Genomic DNA, 18901 nt, shown 5'->3' with positions numbered 1-18901 from the left:
AACATTTGGTGGTTCAACAATTAAACATTCACTCTATTTATGAATCTCACCTTTTCTGTTTTGTGGCTGATCCACTAGTACTGGCCTACAAAGCACTAGCGATGGCCATTTTGACCTTTGACACAGCAAAGTACAGCAAGTGATTTGTTTTCTCAAAAGATTTAAAAAAAAAAAAAAAAAAATGGCTGATACTACAAAGCTGATGTGAAACTCTTCAACTCTTCTTGGTTCCACCTGAACTCCTAAACAAATACCAAGCTGAGTTGCTGCAGAGCGACACCAGAGTGAGGCTACAGAGACAAAAACAGATTCACATCCAGACAAACTTTACAATAGACAGTTCATACACAAAATGAAGGGATATGGCAACACATTACAAACATTTCCGGTGTTTCAGCGTTTGACACATGAGAAATCGAAGAGTTCATTTCCAAAACACTATATATATATCCATGTTAGCAAAAAGATATTTCTTGAAGTTCATCATACAATGTCTTTAAAATAGAGGGTTAAAATAGAGGGTTCACTCTGTATACGTGTTATCATTTTGTCAAATAAGGACTTAATTTACCTTTAATCCCTCAATAAGTACCTTAAATTGATTTAATGCTGTTTTTTTAGGATTAGGTGTCAGTCTTTTTCAAATTATATCTCATTTTTGGGATTAAACTTCAATTTGCAGTAAGAACACAAGGAACTGTTTTCGTCATTAATCAATTTTCTTAATCATGGACCTCACAATATATTCTCAGTGTCTAAAGGTCTTATAGATTTGGTTGATGATTGGCTAGTCTACTGGCCAAAGGATGTTAATAATATGAATCCCAGGCACTTAACGGCAGGAATCTACTGGCTTTGGCTACAGCAAACTTAAATGGTTGAAATGGTCCTCAACTTCCAGGCCTCATGATAAATTTGAGAGGGAACAAGATGGTTCAAGTTAACATGTTGCATGGACAATATTTTCTGTAACAAAATGTCTTTTCTTGCAATGCAACTGCACTGAAGTGACTCGAAATATGTGGTAAGTGCCCAAAATGTAACACTTAACACATGATAATCTATCAGTGGCATTTACTTATAATTATACTGTACCTGCAGTTTATGAGCAAGTCGCTTTAATTTGTCAATGAAAACTTCAGATTGTGGCATTGAAGGTGTTCTTCTGAATTTAAAAATGTGACCACTCATCCTCTGTACCCTAAACACAATGGACACCAACAGCTTTTAGAAAAAGACCTTGACAACTGGAAATAGATTCCCTTTGTCCATTTCATTCACGGCAGCTTCATTCAATCTCAAAATTATAGCTCTCATTGTAAACGGAGAGTTGTGTCATAGCAAGTGCAACTGCCACTGAACGGCGGCAAGGAAAAATAGCATTTTGGGGGCTGGTCACCACAAATTTGAAACAACTCAGTAACAGTCATTTGCAATGACCGATCCCTCAATTTTGAAGTCACACTGTGGAGATTTTAGGGGAGCTGCTCTTATCTATATCAAATTACAGATTGGAGGAGGGTTTTTATCAAACATTGACATGGAAACCCCACTACCCCATTAGACATTAAGAACACAAAGGGATGCACAAAGAACAAAGACACAGACACATACAAAACATATTGGGAAAAAAAATGTCCCGGCAAAGACAAACAGCTGGAGAGAGAGAAAGACAGTGAGTGAATAATGAGAGAGGCAGTGCTATGGTAGACACAGACATTTGATTTGAAAATGGCACCATTTGTTTCTGTTTAGCACCAGTTTATCACATATCGGTTCTGAGATTGAGAAGAGAAAAATTGCACGAGCTCAGTCCAAAAACAAGAAGTCCCTTAGATTGAAGAAAAAAAAAAAAAAAAAAAGAAATTCCCAAAACGTCTGCACATCTTCCATCGATTTTGTCATTCAAAGCTCTACGACGCAGGATCTTCTGACTTTGAATCTCTGTTTTTCAGCCCTCAGATGATTTCTCATACAAGCAAAGCTAATTTGGATCTCCCTCCGTTACGTCTATTTGAAAACCCTGTTGAAATACACTCAAAGGCACTAAGGAAGCCAGACTACATTACCACATCTCTACCTAAAGAATTTGCAGCCTGGCGTATTCAGGACAGGTATACTTATTAATACACCTGCGTCCATGGGAACCAAGGGGTACTATGAGCTGGCTTGTAGCACTACTATGCTAATGGCTAATATGAAGTCTTTGGGGTGCGAGACATTCTATAGTGCTTGTTCCTTACATGTATTTCTCTTTCATGAAGCCACAGACAGGCAATGAGCACACAAAGCAGATGTTCACATATCGGCTTGGTATGGCAACTGTACGTCAAATGCCTTGTTTGACTGGTTCAAACAGTTTACAGTATGTGATAGGGTATCATTATCTTGTCCTGCAAGAGTGATACTGACCGAAGCTCGATCTGAGCGTCAAGAAAAACGAGTGTCCGTTGAAGAGCCCTTTGTGGTGTGTTAATGCGTTATGCACTGTACAGGAGCTGTACAATAACTATTCGTCTCCCACACACTTTTCTTCTCTCTCTTGCTTGGACAAAAACGTATATCAACGGGGAATTTTTTGTTTTTTTTTGCAAAACATTGTCTTGTTAAATGGGAGAGGCCCGGGACAGTGTTTTTCCTTTTTAATTGTGTCATCTCTCTCTGATTTGGCTTAGTGTTGTGTTTGACCTACTCCCCCTTCTTCTGCTATGCCTGTGGTTGTTGCTGTTGCCGTGGTCCCAGTTGCCTGTGAGGTTGTCATGGGGGAGGATGTTTGGTTGCCACGGAGCTCTCCATTCTGACTAGGTTGTTGATGTGGAGCGGGTAGAGAGGGAGGGTCTACGGTTTGGGGGAGGACTCCATTGTGGGGCGAGCTGTCGGAGGAAATGCCCGAGGAAGAGACTCTGAGGTCTTGATCGTTGGTTACTCCTCCTCCTCCTCCTCCTCCTCCTCCTCCTCCTCCTCCTCCTCCTCCTCTGCCTCCTCCTCCACCACCTCCCCCTCCACCTTCAGTTTTCACACCGGGGTCTGCAGAACCCAGGGAGGAAAGCTGGTCCTCCTAGCGAGACAGAGAGAGAGGGAAGGGGAAAGAGGAGTGGGAGCAGGGAGAGATGGTCGTAGGAGAAAGGCCATTCAATGGACAATGGGATTGATGAGAAGAGTTGTAAAGGAGATGGCCGATCGAGGCAAGAGATAACGTGACATATAGAGGAGAACAACAGCAAAGAGCGCATGTTGAAGAGGTGTGAGAGTAAGCGGGAGGAGGTAAGTGTATAGTGAGATAAAGATGGGAAGAGGGCAAGAGGGAGAAGTACCCGAAGAAAAGGGTTCAAGAGTTCAAAGTGCAGAAGGCGGGACGTGGATGGAGTTGTGGGTGACGTTTCCAAGCGGACAAAATCAACACAAGCAGAATAGAAAGATGTGATCGTGGGCATGAGTACATGTAAAGGCCATGGCAGAGGCAAAGTAAGGCAGGATTAGAAAATGAAAGACACGTGATAAGGGATTGCAAGAACCACACAGACAGACAGACAGAAAGAAAGAAAGAAAGGAGAGAGACAGAGAAAGAGAGAGGCAAATGAGTTACGAAGTCGATGCGTGACGTACACCAATAGAAATGGCAGCATAGGAAAAGGGGTCACAGAGAAAGAAGGGATGGAGGGAATTAAAACTCTTGAGGTCATAGGGTCCTGATCCTCTTGTGATGAGTAGCAAGGGGTGTTTGTCGGTGACAGGTGTCAGAAAAAGTCAGGAAGTGAGTCATTCTTCGCCAATGAGTACAATTCCTGTTCAATAACTGCTAAGTCTCTATGTAAATGTGCGTGCTTTAGTAGCTGCAAAATACCTTAAATCAGACTATAGGAAGGGCTTTAAATTACGGTTTCCAAAAACATCTTAACAGCACATAGCATCAGCCTTCTAGGACATAAAAGACATGCAGAAAGCCACATAGAGCTCAGCGCCAAATTTGAAAAAAGCAAAGGTTAAGTTGCATCCTATGCCCTGGGAGGAAATCCAAAACTCTGTCAAATTCACCAACCAAAATTTCTAACCCAAACCCATTGATCACTTGGCAATGAGCTCTCTTAAAAATGCTGCATCGCTGTACGAACTGGGTTGGAACTTTTGATCAGCGATTAAGCCAAAGTTTGGTTTTGCCGTCTTTCCTTACCTACATTGGCGCAGAATAACATCAGTGCAAATAACAGTTTCATTTCAGTTATTAGGTTTTTTTTTTATCAAGGTCTGTTTGCAAGCCTTCACTCCCAGTCTTGTTCACTGTAGTCTGTGTAGGAGCAGTGGGAAGAGAAAACAATTGGGTTATTGGGCCAATAGACAACTATGAGGACTTTATAGATAATGGTGCTTAATGTATCCAAGAGATGCTTTGAGTATAGAAGCATTTGGAAAGCTGGAATTCACAGTTTTACCATCAGGCCTGGGTAGAAATACCTCTTGAAATAATTGCACTTCATTTATCTTGCTTGGCACATTTGCTGGGTGGTGTCTACACATAATTACAGGGATTCTGTTAAACGAGTGCACAGCCATCTAAAGGAACTTGAAGTATTTTAACCCAGGTTTGTTCTTAATCAACATTGGAAAAAAAAATACTTTTGACATTAAATACCACTTTAATGCTTACACACAAGAGGTATGAAGTACTGTAACATGAATGGGATGAAGTGCTGGAGAGCAGAAAGACAGGAAGGAGTAGGGGTAGTTTGGTCTGCATCCAGTAGAGAAATGGTGCGAAAAGGATCAAAAGCTAATTAGCACTGGATATATTGTACTTCATGGGTGTGTCCATTGTGAGTAGAAGGTGTTTCCATTTCACTAGAAAATTGAAAAGGAAAAAAAAAACAAAAAAATTACCCCAAAATTTGATCTGAATTGGCAGACCTTTTCTCTTCTCAATCAGAACCAAAATGAACGAGAATTCATACATTTTCAGTTGCATTTTACTAACTGGTGCTATGAACAGCTATTCCCATCTCCTACGGGACAAACAGTTACAGGATGCCAGTAACATGACTCCAGCGACATCTTTTCACTACTCTATCTAACTATTACAAGTCACAACCACCAGTTCTATTTAATATCCATGCGTAGACCATTACACATGTCTATTAAACTGGGAAAACAAGCAGCTAACCGTAGACACAGCAGGATTTTTACTGACATCCTTTTTAAAACTTACCAAACTTTCTTCACTCACTGTAGGCTGTAGTGTTTGATTACTTGGTGTGATCAATTACAGCTGGGTGTGAGAGTGTGTTTGATGCTGTAACTAATGAATGTTAAGGTACTGGAGACAGAAACACAGAACACATAGTGGACTATTGAAATGTTAGGTGTATAGTAAATGACGCAAATACAGTTATCATACACACAGGTTCTTACCCATTTCCTCCAATCTCATTTGAATAGTTGATGTCTAAAATCTTGCTCACCTCCACGTTCAAAATCTGCTTTAAGTGTCGGTTTACTCAGTGTATACGGCAATTTTAACATTAAGAATAATCCGCTTAAGGCTTGTGATGACTAGCTTGCCAAGTGAAGAACTCTAACTCTGAAGTAAAACAAAAATCAACGCAGTACGCATGACACACTTCATCAGACGCACAATAACAGTTGGCCTACACCACCATTCAGTCAACTAATGCGCCCGGGTGCCAAACACATACACAAACACAGAAATATCAGAAACACAGACTCACTGAAAAAACACAGAAACACAGAGAAACATACAAAAAAACATGTGCACATTAATCAATATTCTCCAGGGAAGGATTGGGTCAGATACGGAGATTTCCCATAATTCCCGTTGTTTATCTTGGGGCGAGTTCGGGAGGGATGACTCAGATTGAATGGAAAGTTCATGAAGCTCATGTTACATTGTAATGTGTATAGGGAACACAGTGGTAAAAATGTGTAGCGCAGGTGTATTCCTTGCAGTGTGTTAAAGGGGGAAAAAAATCCACAGTAAAACAGAATTCACACAATGTTATTCCAGTGATTTTGGACAGTCCAATCCAAATTTGTCAACAAGAATGGCAGTCTGTTAAAGGAAAAATCCACCTTCAGATACTCTTACACACTTACCTCTTCTACTTCTACTTCAATTTCCTACACTTCCCAGAATGCCTTTCAACAACACCTACAGAATGGGCATGAACTTGCAACTTTCAATCAAAGCTGGGCGTATGAACGTATAAATATGGCTAGCTAGCCAACTAGTTAGTGAACACTGGCCCGTGGTGATGATCCCTCAAAACACAACATGTCTTGTGGCTGCATTGCATTCTGGTCTATTGAGGCTACTGTCAGTGAAGAAATTGATCTCTTTTCCTCTTCTATGATGCATTTCTCCCTGCATGATTGTTGAATGTCGCTGATAGTGAGTCTAGAAAGAAGAACCTGATGTTTACCGTTGATGTTTTAGATAGGCTAGCTGAAGATTTTTCTGCTATCAAACTCCACTGTGCTGGAAATATCTCAACATGATGTCACATAGTCTATGTTTGGCCAGTTATCCACAGGAATAAGAAAAATACACCACCAACCAACAAACTGGGCCCAAAAATGCAGTGTTAACGAGTTTTAGGGTGGATTTTTCCTTTAAAGCTGTAAATCAAAGAACCAATGTTTCACCTGTGATGTCATCAAGAGATGATGTCTTTTCATGAATGAAATAAAATCATACTGGCTGTTTTGAACCAGAAAATGTGCCCAAATCCCACAAAGCCAGCCATTAATCGTCAGTGGAGCCTATCAAGTTTCATTGATGACATCACACGCCTTGTTTCTGGACTGAAGCCCCCAGAGCCACAGAGCTACCATTGGGTGTATTCTGTTTTAGGGTAGATTATTTTTTTTTTTTGCTTTGAGTTGCTTGGCAGAAAATAACAATTTTGCATTCAAAATTGTTGAAAAAATAACATTTCTAGTATCTATTCATCTGTTCACTAATTCCTGAATTTTCATGAATTTCTAACAAATATCAACAAAAATAATTCTTAACATCATTAATGTTTGTGCAAGTGTAAGAACCAGAGGGAATCTGCATAGCCATCCTGTTTGTAATGAGTGTACTCTACATGTAACACTCATATAATTCTTATTTCCATGGGCATACAGTGGATTATTGTGTATTGTGTAAGATTGTAATGCTTAGTATATTACAAGTTAAATAAAAGCAAGTGAAAAGATGAGGTGACTGTTAAATGTGATGAAGAGTTGAGTTGAATATTTGCAAATGCCAACATCTGAAAATAGCGGAGCTTAAGAATCAATGGCATCCATTGATTATTTGTATTTCTCTGCATTTCTGCTATAAACAATTTACCCAATGCAAAGAGTTACAGGAAGGTCTCCGTATATGACTTGAAAATTGTTTGCGAATAATAATGTTGGCATATATGTCTGTGGATTGCTGGTTATGACTGAATTGTGTGTGTGGACAAGCAATGGCATTTTCATCTGTGGAGCGCTGCAACAGTCACACAAAACACTTGATGTTTGATACTTTAAGACATTAGAAAGATCTAAGCTATTATAGTACTACTTCAAATCATTTCAATATTTCTGCCAAGGCATGTGTATAATATGCTCATTGGTCAACAAAATGAAAAAAGCACCATCATTCAAAAGAAATATTCAGTTTGGTTAATTAAAATGAAATCAACATTAGAGGCCTGTCACAGAACATTTCAAGAGTCGTTACCAGTGGAAACAAGAGACACGCTGCTACGCTGGGAGGGTGACAACAAAACCAAAGATTGTAACGTTACCGCCTCTTCCTGCCTGGCAAAACAAAGAAAATGTCACATTTTAGTGTGGTGGAGGAGAAGGGAGCTAATTTCATATAATGCCAAGCACAGCACAGCGCAGAAATTACATTTTCTTTATTTTCTTCATTTTGTCAGGGAGGAAGAGATCTTAAAGCTGAGCAAGGCAAGATGTTTATGTAAAAAATCCAGCCATCTTATGAGCCTAAATCACAAAGTGGGGCTACAATAGAGAAGAGCGTCCAATCCCCACTAATTGAGATGCAGTAGATTTGTCCTATTTTCCCAAATTAAATTCTGGCGCTAGGTATGGACACTGGCGGGAAAACTTCTCCACCCACAGGAGGTGCAAAAGAAATGCAAATGTCTCCTAAAAAGCAGTGAGCAGAGAAAGCTGGACTCATCAACGTTAGATCTTCTCCTCTCTCATCTCTATGGTTTCTTTTGGTATAAAGCATCACAGATCGCCCGGGTTGGTAAACATAAGCGTGCTGTGTGCAGTTCACTGACGTCACATTACAGGATTTATGGGCATTGACGTTCAAACAGTTATCCTCTCGCTGCCAACGTGCAAAAAGTCACCAAGCGTAGCTAAGCTTGTGTGGCTTTGTGCTGTTTTTGTTGTCACTCTTCCAACACGGAGGCGCGCCCCTCAGAACCATGGGTAACCTCTGTGACAGGCCTCTATTTGTGTAAAGATAAGTGAGGAGTAAGTGGGCCTGTCAGTGTGTTGGTTTGGAGTGAGTTCACACGGTGCTGCATATGGACAGGGACGCACATAGAGAACAGTAGAAGTGGAGAGAGGCAGCAGGTTATGGATGGAGAGTGAGAGTTTGCCGGTTTGTTTATTACCTGGTTACTCGGGGTGGGACAGGCGCGAGACGGGGCTGCACTAGGATGGACTGACGCCTCCCCTAAGAGAAATCACCGTATCTCATCAACACAGGAGGAGAGGCGAGGAGAGGAGAGGAGAGAAGGAGAGGAAGAGGAAGAGTAGAGGAGAGGAGGAGGCGGAAGGAGGAAGACGACAGCAAGAGAGGGAAGGCTTGTGTGCATTGGGAGGAGTCACAGGGGCAGTGAGGGTCGAGGAATCAACAGCCACACAAACAATACATACACAGTTCACAACAGAGTGAACAGAAAACGAGGACGCACACATAAAAATGCTTTCAAACACACATATACATACATATACATAAACATACATGATGGCAACCACACACGCACAACATCATCAGAAACCCAACAGCCTGGAAGCATTAGGGCAGCCTGCCATGCGGTGTACCGGTAACAGCAGTCATGCTTAGGGCAAGAAAGAAAAGGCGTTATATCGTGCACTCCAAATGACATCTGCATCTGAAAGCAGGTGATTAATCCAACAGCCTTTGGAAAGCTGTGTGTCTTGTATAATTTCCTGGTTCAGAAAGGTAAGAAGACAGTGTACAGGACATGCTTATATCAAACATGCAGTCATCTATTAAGTTCAATATACAGACTTGGAAAACCCAGAATCATATTTACATGTACACACAATATCCAAATGGATAAATAGAAAACGACAGAGGATAGGTTCTTTGCATTTTGACGAACACACACACACACACACACACACACTCAAAAGGGAGTGAGGCAACACTCAAAAAGTTAGATGACAATGCATCAAATTTGATATGATGCATTTGATATGATCAATGTCACTAGGAGCTCAGGGAACTTTTTTTCCCCTTCAAAGTGCCGCACTGATAGTCGCTGTTCAGTAGTGCTGTCAAAACAACTGACGAGGTTCAGCTCATTTGGAAAGAAGTCTATGCAAATGATCAGTTTGACAGTTAAATGGTAAAAACTGATGAGAAGTGTGTCAGTTATTACAACTGATAATGTAGTAACTGCCGGATAATGTAATAATTTGTCATTATATATTATTATATTAAAATGTTCCTCTACAAAAGTGCAACAAAATTAATGTAACACATTTTTAAGTCATGATGTAATAATATTGGCTGAATAATGTAATAACTTGAGTTGTTACATTATTAGTCAATATTATTATTTCATCATAGTTAAAAACATGCTATGACCCCTATAAAAATCACTTGTTAATGTAATAATGTGATGTAATTTATTACATTAATTTATTACATATTACATCACATTTTCAAACCATTTAGAGGGACATTTTTGTTACATTTTGACAAGTTATTACATGATCAGTTGCTAAAGTGTGCTAACTACAATTCTGAATTCTCAAAAAAAATCCTGTGCATGGACATTTTTACTGGAATTAAATTTTTGTTAGTGTGCAACTGGTTTGGGCTTATTATATATGCATTATGTTACTATTATGGGGACTATATTGCATTCTGCTGCTGTGTTGCTCTGGAAGTTGCAGGGTATTTGGTATCACTGGCCTGAGGTCTCAATGGCATCATGCCTCTTCTCTCTCGCTTCCTATTAATTTACTTTTCACCTCTCAGCTATGTGCCAGTCTCACCCAGTAGAGTCTGGAGTCTCTTCATACTAGATCACAGTGTCTTGTCTTGTCTTAATTGCTGTGAAGAACTTTTGCCTTCCAGCAAAAATATAAAACTGACCAGTAACTTCTGACAAAAATAGTTAAACATAATTCTCACTCAAGGCATAACTGAGCACCATGAGCAATGATTTGGTCTGCATGTCAATTAAAGGACCATACCAGCATAACAGTATTTTCCTAACCCCATCATGAGTCTATAGGACTGACAGTGCTTCAGTCAGTCCTATTGTGCTTGCCATACAGCTCCATAGCATTGTGAGCGTAGTTTAGTGCTCAGTGAGTCTGTCAGAGAAACTACCTCAGTATACGATGGCTACCTACAGTGTGGAGATTTTTCATACTTCAACTTGAAAAATACTTAATATGTGACAGAAACCTTAATAGTAATGAAAAGTACTTATACAATGCTGAAGCACATAAAAACATAATTTCAAAAAGCCTTCTTCCTGTGGTTAAGGTTATGATTTAGCTTCCTATGATTTAATCTGTTGGAGTCGAAGGAACGCTTTCCCCCGCCTCAAAAACTACAGTCAATGCTCTTGAGCAAGGCACTTCACCCCTAGTTGCTCCTACCAGTAGAAGACTGTGGTTGCACTGGGCAGCTCCCAGGGGTGAATGCGGGTCACTGTGTAAAAGTAAAGCAGGGTGCTGCGGATAAAGAGTATATGTGCTCTTCTATAATTCTATAAACGTTTTCTGAGAGACAGTATGGGAGCTTAAATTGTCAGGGGTATGAAGTCATAACTAGCCACTGAAGAGGAGTAAAAAACAAAACAAAAAAAACAACAACTTGATAATGCCGGTATAATCCTTTAATGCTCTTTTTAGTATTTCTCCACAGACTTCCAGAAACTTGTTAAAACATCCATTTATTGGGCTCTGAAGCTGCAACTTTTCTTCTTCATATGCACAAATAGTTCTTCCTTTCCAACTGATTCTGTTACCTCATTCATAGAGGAAGTATAAAGAGTTGTACTGTTATACACTTGTTGTTAGGGATTACTGAGTGAGATGTTGAGGACTAGGTATAAGCCTAATTATAGATTTGCTGCCAGACTGTAGGTGTACGTACATGAGTGCAGGTCTAATCAGTCTTATTCATCAGCTTCAATGAATTGCAGATGTTGAAAATCTTGAACTTGTCTTCTTGGATGAGGATGCCAGAATACAACGCATTATTGCACAAACAGTATGTGATAACACTCAGCAGCGGTTTGTTTCCAGGGATACAGGTGTAACATGAATTCAGCACTGAAATGAAATAAAGCGAAGGATGGACGGAAGCCTGAAAGCAAGTCTGTAGCGTTCTGGGCTACAGCACCCCATCAGCATGGAGATGGACTACAGTAATGTGTTTGCTCAAGTAAACTTTTGAGCCGTCCAGGGATTTTGTCATAAGAGCTCAAATTGTTGAAGCATGATGAGGAAGTTTGAATATGACACATATGTAGTAGTAATTATAGTGCGTGCAAACTTTTGATGTCATCACAAAAATATATTTTCAATTTCTAGACATTTACACCTCAAAGTCAAGCTGGATGTCTGCTATTTGGCATTTCAATTTCAATTTCTTATGCATTGTGACTGCTATATGTCCCATTTTAGGGAGAGCCCGTTATTCACCTGCCAACATTTTTGGGCAACATGACAGAACAACATCCATCATGAAGTTGCGATGTAATCATCAACTCCTCAGGCAATGTTGCCCTACAGCATTGCCCCAAACATCGCTCTGCGTATCACAGTATTAAAGCTCTTTAAAAGAGAATGATAATCCTGGAAAACCACCTGCTCACCCTCTCAACATGATCAATTGGATGGGCTTCAAAGAATCCTGAGACTGCTCTTTGAACATGAGTCTCTCTCTTTCTTTATCTCTCTCCGTTTGTTGTAATCTGCAATCTGCACCAATTCAACTTCCAAATACTTGCCCGTGATTGTCTAAAATTGATGGCACTGACTGTACGGCAAACCTCACCCATCTGTTACATAAGTAGGCCAAAACAAACCATAAAAAAATATTTGCAAATACTGTTGGGCCCAAGCCCAGTCTGGAACAAATGGATCACAGTTTTATCTGTTATATTCTTATCTCAGAATGTAAAAGTGGGGAGCCTTTGTTTTGTTATTAAATGTATAGCCTTGTGGGATTTTCTCTAAATATATCATTGTCAAATGAATTGTGATAATGACCATCAGTGCTATGTTCCCAAGCTCCTGTCTGCCATTCCCTATTGGCATGTTTCATTATTTCCCCTCTCCGCTGCTTTTGATGGGTAACTTAACAGTCTGCCATGAGGCTTTTCTCTGATTTTGCGTGCAGTCAATCGAGAGAATTCACAAATAAGAGCAAAGGAAAGTACGAATACATCATCGGGGCTACTGTTTGAAATAGACAGGCTTTTTTCATTAGCGTTAGAATGTGTCAAATTAATTGACAGCGGTATATTCAGGAGAAAACCCCACATATGGCATCATTAAGGGATAATTCCTGTGTTTTTCATTCGATATTCAGAATACCTTTGTCCTAAGAGGATTTGGTCGTAGTGTAACCAGATAATCGTTCATGTAGCATTAGAAGTGGCTCAATTTCTCCGATGTTTGTGTGGCATTTGCAAGAGAAGCAAACAGTGAATTCTAGTTTCATTCTTCTCAGATTACTGTTACACTAAAGAACCATATGACCATCACATGAAAAAAACAGGATTTATCCTTTAAATTCAATCTGATTTGGATGAAGCAGTTGATTTGAGAGAGTGTGTGGGTTGTGATTGAAATGTTTTAGCGAGGAATTGATCTGAAAAAATGCTCAAGTGGCCATGAATGCATGATCAGAATCAAATTAGGAGCTGCTTTGAGACATGGAGGCTACAGTACACATTCCTTCACTCTCATTACCTCTTTCTTAAAATCTCTCCTCAACCACAACGCATACATATGTACACACAACACACACACACACACACACAGGCACACACTATATTTACAGCATGACTCATGCTCGAAGGTGGGCTAGTTCAGTTTGACGGGATAAGAAGGTGGGGTGGGGGGTGAGAGCATGAAATGGAAAGCAGTGAAGGAAGCTCCTGAAGACACAGCACCACCACACTGCATATGATTTGGGGCTCAGCTGTTCAGTAACCTTGAATGTAAGTCTGCGTGAAACAGGTTTAAGACCCCTAACCCCCGACATGCTCGGCAGAAACACTCGACAGAATTGTGTCAACATCATCACAGACCCAGATGTGCTCACAACCCAGGTAGAGTCAGACATCTCAACAGCCTGAGCCGAGGAATGCAAACAGAAAACTCTTTGATCTTCAAAGCACCCGGATATGTTGGCAGACAGATGGCAGTCAAACCCAAACACAGGGACAGGTCAGGGACAGGGCAAGACAATCAGAGGGACCACATACACAGAGCAGACCAAGTAACGGTAGCAGAGAAAAGAGAGATAGAGGGGGAAGAGAAGATAGCACGGGCCACCGCACGGACTCGACGAGAGAAGAAGAAGCCTCACAGACCTGATCAGCGAACATCCTGGTTTTTGGCTCAATGATGGCTCCTCCCCTTATCTCATCCTCCACAGCCATGAGTCTTGGGGAGAGAGAGAGAGAAAGGGGGGGGGGAGGGGGTGACAGAAAGAGAGAGATCAGTGTGAATTCAAACTGACAAACTTACAGAAGTTAAACAGGTGCAACTGCAACACCTGCAATTGCAGGTGCAACTGCAACTTCATGTCAACGAAGACTCCAACATAAGACACGAGTTACCTGTCTTTCATGTATCTGAAATCTGAGTCCCTGCTGGGCAGCTTAATCTTTCAAGCCCATGCAAATGTTCAGCAGCAGTAACCCAAGCCACGCTTTTCGAGGCACTCAAGAGCGCCAATTGTCACCGGCGGCGCCTATTTTCTTCTTACCCCTTGGGATTCATTACGGCATTTATGTCCAGTTCAAGGTGTTTTCAAAATGCAATCACGGCCAACTGTGGACAATGATGCCAAGTCATGTGGACTGAACGGTTATACGAGTAACAGATCCCGATCATCCCCAGGGAATCGCTCAACTGACGCAACATGGACTGGCCGCGGCATTGATGGAAAATCCTTGGACTAATCATTTCAAAGGGTCTGCCTGCAGATAGGAGCGAGTTTATTGCTGCGCTTTTCATGTGCTGTTAGTCAGTGCAGGTTCCCCACCTCTCACGATTATCCATGTGCCAGGGATTTACTCCAGATTTAATACTTAATTATCATAAGATTAGGGTCATTCAAGGATACTTCTCATACAAGTCTGTCTGTGGTTAGGGAGCAAACTAGCTGCGCCGTGAATATTTCAATATTATGATGTCCGTGGCAATGATCAATGCCTGACAGAAGTTACTGTCCATGAAAATGACTTCCTATTCACATGATACCCCACTTCACTGACATCTTATTTCAGTACTTTCCATCTCTTTTACAGGGTTTTCAATTGACATCATACAAAAACTAGACAGTTGCTGACAAGCTGAATAAACATCCTTGCAATCTGTCATCTGTTGAGAGGAGTTTGCTGCAATATTGTCCATCTATAAAAGAGCGTAGAGGAGTGACTTAGCAAAATGTATGTCAATGTGTCTCAGGGGCAACAGGGCCAGAGAGATTGTCGCTGTTGTGTAAAATAGCTGACAGGAACATTTATTTATACATTTTTGCCACCATTTATCAAAGCAGTATGAATACTTTTTGCTGTAAAGAAAAGAATATACCACCAATGAAACCAATGGATATTTTGTCATGTTGTGTCAATGAAGGCTGTTTTGAGCACATTCATATTTCTTTATTCAGAACACACAGAAGCTCATGTTTGACATTAATAAAGAACGAAAATCCACAGGTGAAGTTTCAAACATAAGTGTTTGGATGTTTTATTCCATAAATAATGTACAGTGTTGAGTTATTTTACAAAAGAATAATAGGAAAAAGAAAGAATCAATCATAAGCAATGACAGAAACATTGGCACTGTCTCAAAAACAATGGAATGTAACATGGGTATACAGCATTAAGATTTTGACATGACTTCAAAAGGCAGACAATGATTCATGTGGGTGACATGTTACAAAAAAAAGAAACTTATATCCAGTTATGCTTCAAGTAGTGTGCTTGTGAGGTCAAGTCGTACATGCAGCCAAAACAATGTGGGTATCTACCAACATGAGGTCATGATGTCAATATTTTGCTACAGAGAAAAAAGGCAAGAGACAAGAGGTGTCAAATAGAATATCAAGTCAACTGAATGTACTGACAGACCCGGATCAAACAGCAGTTGCAAATACTTTCTGTGGTTTTTGCCAACTTCTGTGCCGCAAGTCACACAGGACAACACAAAGAATGCCAGAAGGTTTCGACAATCCCAGGAGAGTATTTTAAAGTCAATTTAACATACGTCTCTGTGATTGATAACTTACCTGTCGACATCCGACTTGCGATGACGCGGTAGACCCCACCCGTCTGGTTCTCGATGCGGGTTAAAACAAACTGAGAATTATTTGCAACTACTATTTGACGCAGGTCTGTATAATAGAGAATATAAACCCTTGGCTGTTGCTACTAGCCATATCAGTCAGACCAGTATTGCTCACACTCACATCAAGCCAAAACTCATCACCACTATGAATTAATTTGCAAGAGTTGAACATAATTTTTTGACGTAGTACAATCTATACAGCCTATCAATATATGCTTGCTACAAAAAGAGAGGCGGACATACTGACACCAGAATATCAGCTATATTTCTGGAAGAAAACAAAATGATGTTGTTGCCCTTTTAATAATATTTAAATCATACCGTAACTGCATAAGTTGTAATGACGTTACTGTCTAACTTTCTTAAACAACTATTCTGACCACCATGTCACTGGACACCACCAATGACGAAATGCAGATCAAAACTCATACCAAGCATATACAGCAAAACCATACAGATATAGAAATCTTATCGCTTTAATAAATAGTGTCAATATCCATCGCAGTCTTTCATTTTAAATGCAGATAAATTCACAAACACCATACAGATATGCCAAAAAAAGTTGAGAACTTAGGAACACACTTTGCAGAACATACTGTTGTCATAGTGTCATACCGTCACTTTGCAGAACATACTGTTGTCTCTATGGTATTTCGCACTTAACAGTATTCAAGGTCATGTATGATGAAATCAAAATATATATATATATATATATGTATAATTCTTTTTATAATTCTGTCTGTTGGATTGGTTCTATTGACGGCACCTGGTAAAAGATTTTATAGGCAGGAAGTTACTTTTTCTTTATGTACACAATGCATACAATGTACCTTCTCTGGTTCTTGGATGTGCATTTGCACAAATAGTACATGTAGACATATTGTAAATGCATATAATCTAATTCTATCTATTATTGCACATTTCTTACTAAAAAGTTAGCTATTGCAAGTTTAAAATAGTTACATTTTATAATTTCATTGATACAATAGAATTTATTCATATATAATATTTCAGTATATTATTATTATTGTTATGGCTCTTACATCACCGACTTCAATAGGCTATGGATAACAGATAAAAATATTTTATTACTATGACAGGTACAATTAAGACTGTTGATTTCCCATCAAAAAATACTGCTGCAAACTCACTGCAGCTCTCCAGGAACCAAGATAATTCTATTGTTCAGTTCACAAGGAACTGCTTAGGGGAGATTAATATTTTTATTCATATTAATTATTACCAAAATGCATCAAAATACTTTGACAAAGAAAATAGGACAAGCTGTAGCTAACTAATGGGATTATTATCCCAAAGAAAAAAATATGTAGATGCAAGTGCTCCAGGTAAAGTGGATTTAGTGTTTCAGTGATTTAACCTAGCATAACCTAAAAATCGACATTCGGCTTTGGTTTAAATTAGATTGTTAAGAACAGAAACGGTGTCTTGTCTGGCCTAAAGACAGCTATTGGATTTGCTCTGAGCTTAAAGTAAAGTTTACCTACAGAACATTAAGGCTTTTCTGAAAGAAAGATGATCAGAACTTGAAACTCCACACTGAAAGTTCTGCAAATAAACTTTGATTGCAGAATTAAAATTACTGTATTTATGAATTATTGTGAATGCATTCTCGTTCGACACCAATGAATTGATGCTTTTCAAGCCTACAGTAGAAGCCATGAATTCAACACCACATAATGACTTAAACCCATTTTGTAGAGCCTGAGCTCCCATTGGCATCAACATATTTCAATGTGATAGTTTAACATAAAAGTCAATTTAAGATCAAAAACCATAAGGCTATGGTTGTCATGTCAGCAAGATTTTGGAGGTCCGATCATAAAGATGTGATGGTATGAGGCCACATTTCTGGGCATCCACACTCTCTGTATCTCTTTGCATTGCTCATATGCGCATTATGATTGGACAGACTATGTACAATTCTGATTACAATGCAATCCTGACCACTTCAGGATGTGGTCTGGCTCACTTACAAGGTGAGCAAAATCAGACTTGGAAGCATCCAGGCCTGCGAGTTCATTCCTTCTGGTGCGATTGGATGATAAAAGTCACACAAATTATAACTGTAACCAAAAAGGAAATTAGGAAATTTCAATTCCCCTTACACTCCACCAGCAGATTTGCTCACTTACTGTAAGATGGTTTTGCATTAAGTGCTCTGATGATGCTTGTATTATTTGGCACATGCTGCCACTTCCTTTTACGCTTATGAATATTCATCATTCATTGAGCGATTCAAGTTTTGTCTGTGACTCTGCTCCCTTCCCCCATCAGGTTCCACCAGCACTGTATGTATAAAGCAGAGAGGTATTGTTCCCTTGTTCATTCTACAGAAAGATACATCAGTAGTCCTTCAGTGCGCGCAGTTGTGTTTGATCACTTTGATCTAAAATGGAAGAGCTAATGTTATGCCATATTCTTCCATAGTCCTGTGCCTGAAGATCCGAAACAATGCTTTGTGCAGACTGTACAGTAGTGCTTCAAAAAGTGCAGACGAGTCTTTGTTACAGCATATCAAACTTTCAATCCTCTTGTGCTTTTAGGATTCAATCTTGTGGAAGAGTCAGTCGAAGATTTAAGCTAAGCTGGAATCATCTCAAATGATCCAGATATCCAGTTAAAAAGCAACCAGTACGTTCTATTTGTTCATAGAAAATGGCCGCTGAGGAGTGCAATAGCACAAAGGATGAAAAAGATGTTCTAAGGGTGGTATTATGTACAAGGTTAGGGCATTAAAGATGTTTTCCCATAAAAGACGACCAGGATTGTCTCTGTCTTCATTCCATTTCTTCTTTCCTGGAGTGGATTAGAAGTGGCAATATTCTTTGTCACAGACTTCTACCCTTCAGTTGCAGACCACAGACTATTATAAGATGTGAACAAGAAAAGACTTTACTGTTTTCCTTACACAGCCTGTTAACTCAACTCTCCCCACAGTAAAAAAAAAAAAAAAAAAAACTAAATAGGGCAACATTGCCAATGTGCAGTCAAGAGTAAAGTGTTCAAGGAGCGCTTCATCCTTAAGACAGAGGAAACGTTTGGCTTT

At 39.7% G+C, this 18901-nt stretch overlaps 1 protein-coding gene across 1 annotated transcript in view; it reads right to left on the bottom strand.

Annotated features, from left to right (window-relative positions):
* The window catches only part of syngap1b (synaptic Ras GTPase activating protein 1b), a 96673-nt gene that overhangs the window by 538 nt on the left and 77234 nt on the right, over positions 1-18901 (bottom strand). Inside the window, exons 19-20 of the mRNA XM_071900968.1 lie at positions 13848-13920; positions 8643-8704 (exon numbers count right to left, since the gene is read on the bottom strand). Coding sequence (XP_071757069.1) covers positions 8643-8704; positions 13848-13920 — 135 coding nt within the window. The remainder of the gene's footprint in view (positions 1-8642; positions 8705-13847; positions 13921-18901) is intronic.

The sequence above is a fragment of the Centroberyx gerrardi genome, chromosome 12 (genome assembly GCF_048128805.1).
Source record: "Centroberyx gerrardi isolate f3 chromosome 12, fCenGer3.hap1.cur.20231027, whole genome shotgun sequence".
In the NCBI taxonomy this organism is placed as follows: domain Eukaryota; kingdom Metazoa; phylum Chordata; class Actinopteri; order Beryciformes; family Berycidae; genus Centroberyx; species Centroberyx gerrardi.
The sequence above is the reverse complement of the archived record's forward strand: the minus strand, read 5'-3'. Positions and strand labels throughout refer to the sequence as shown.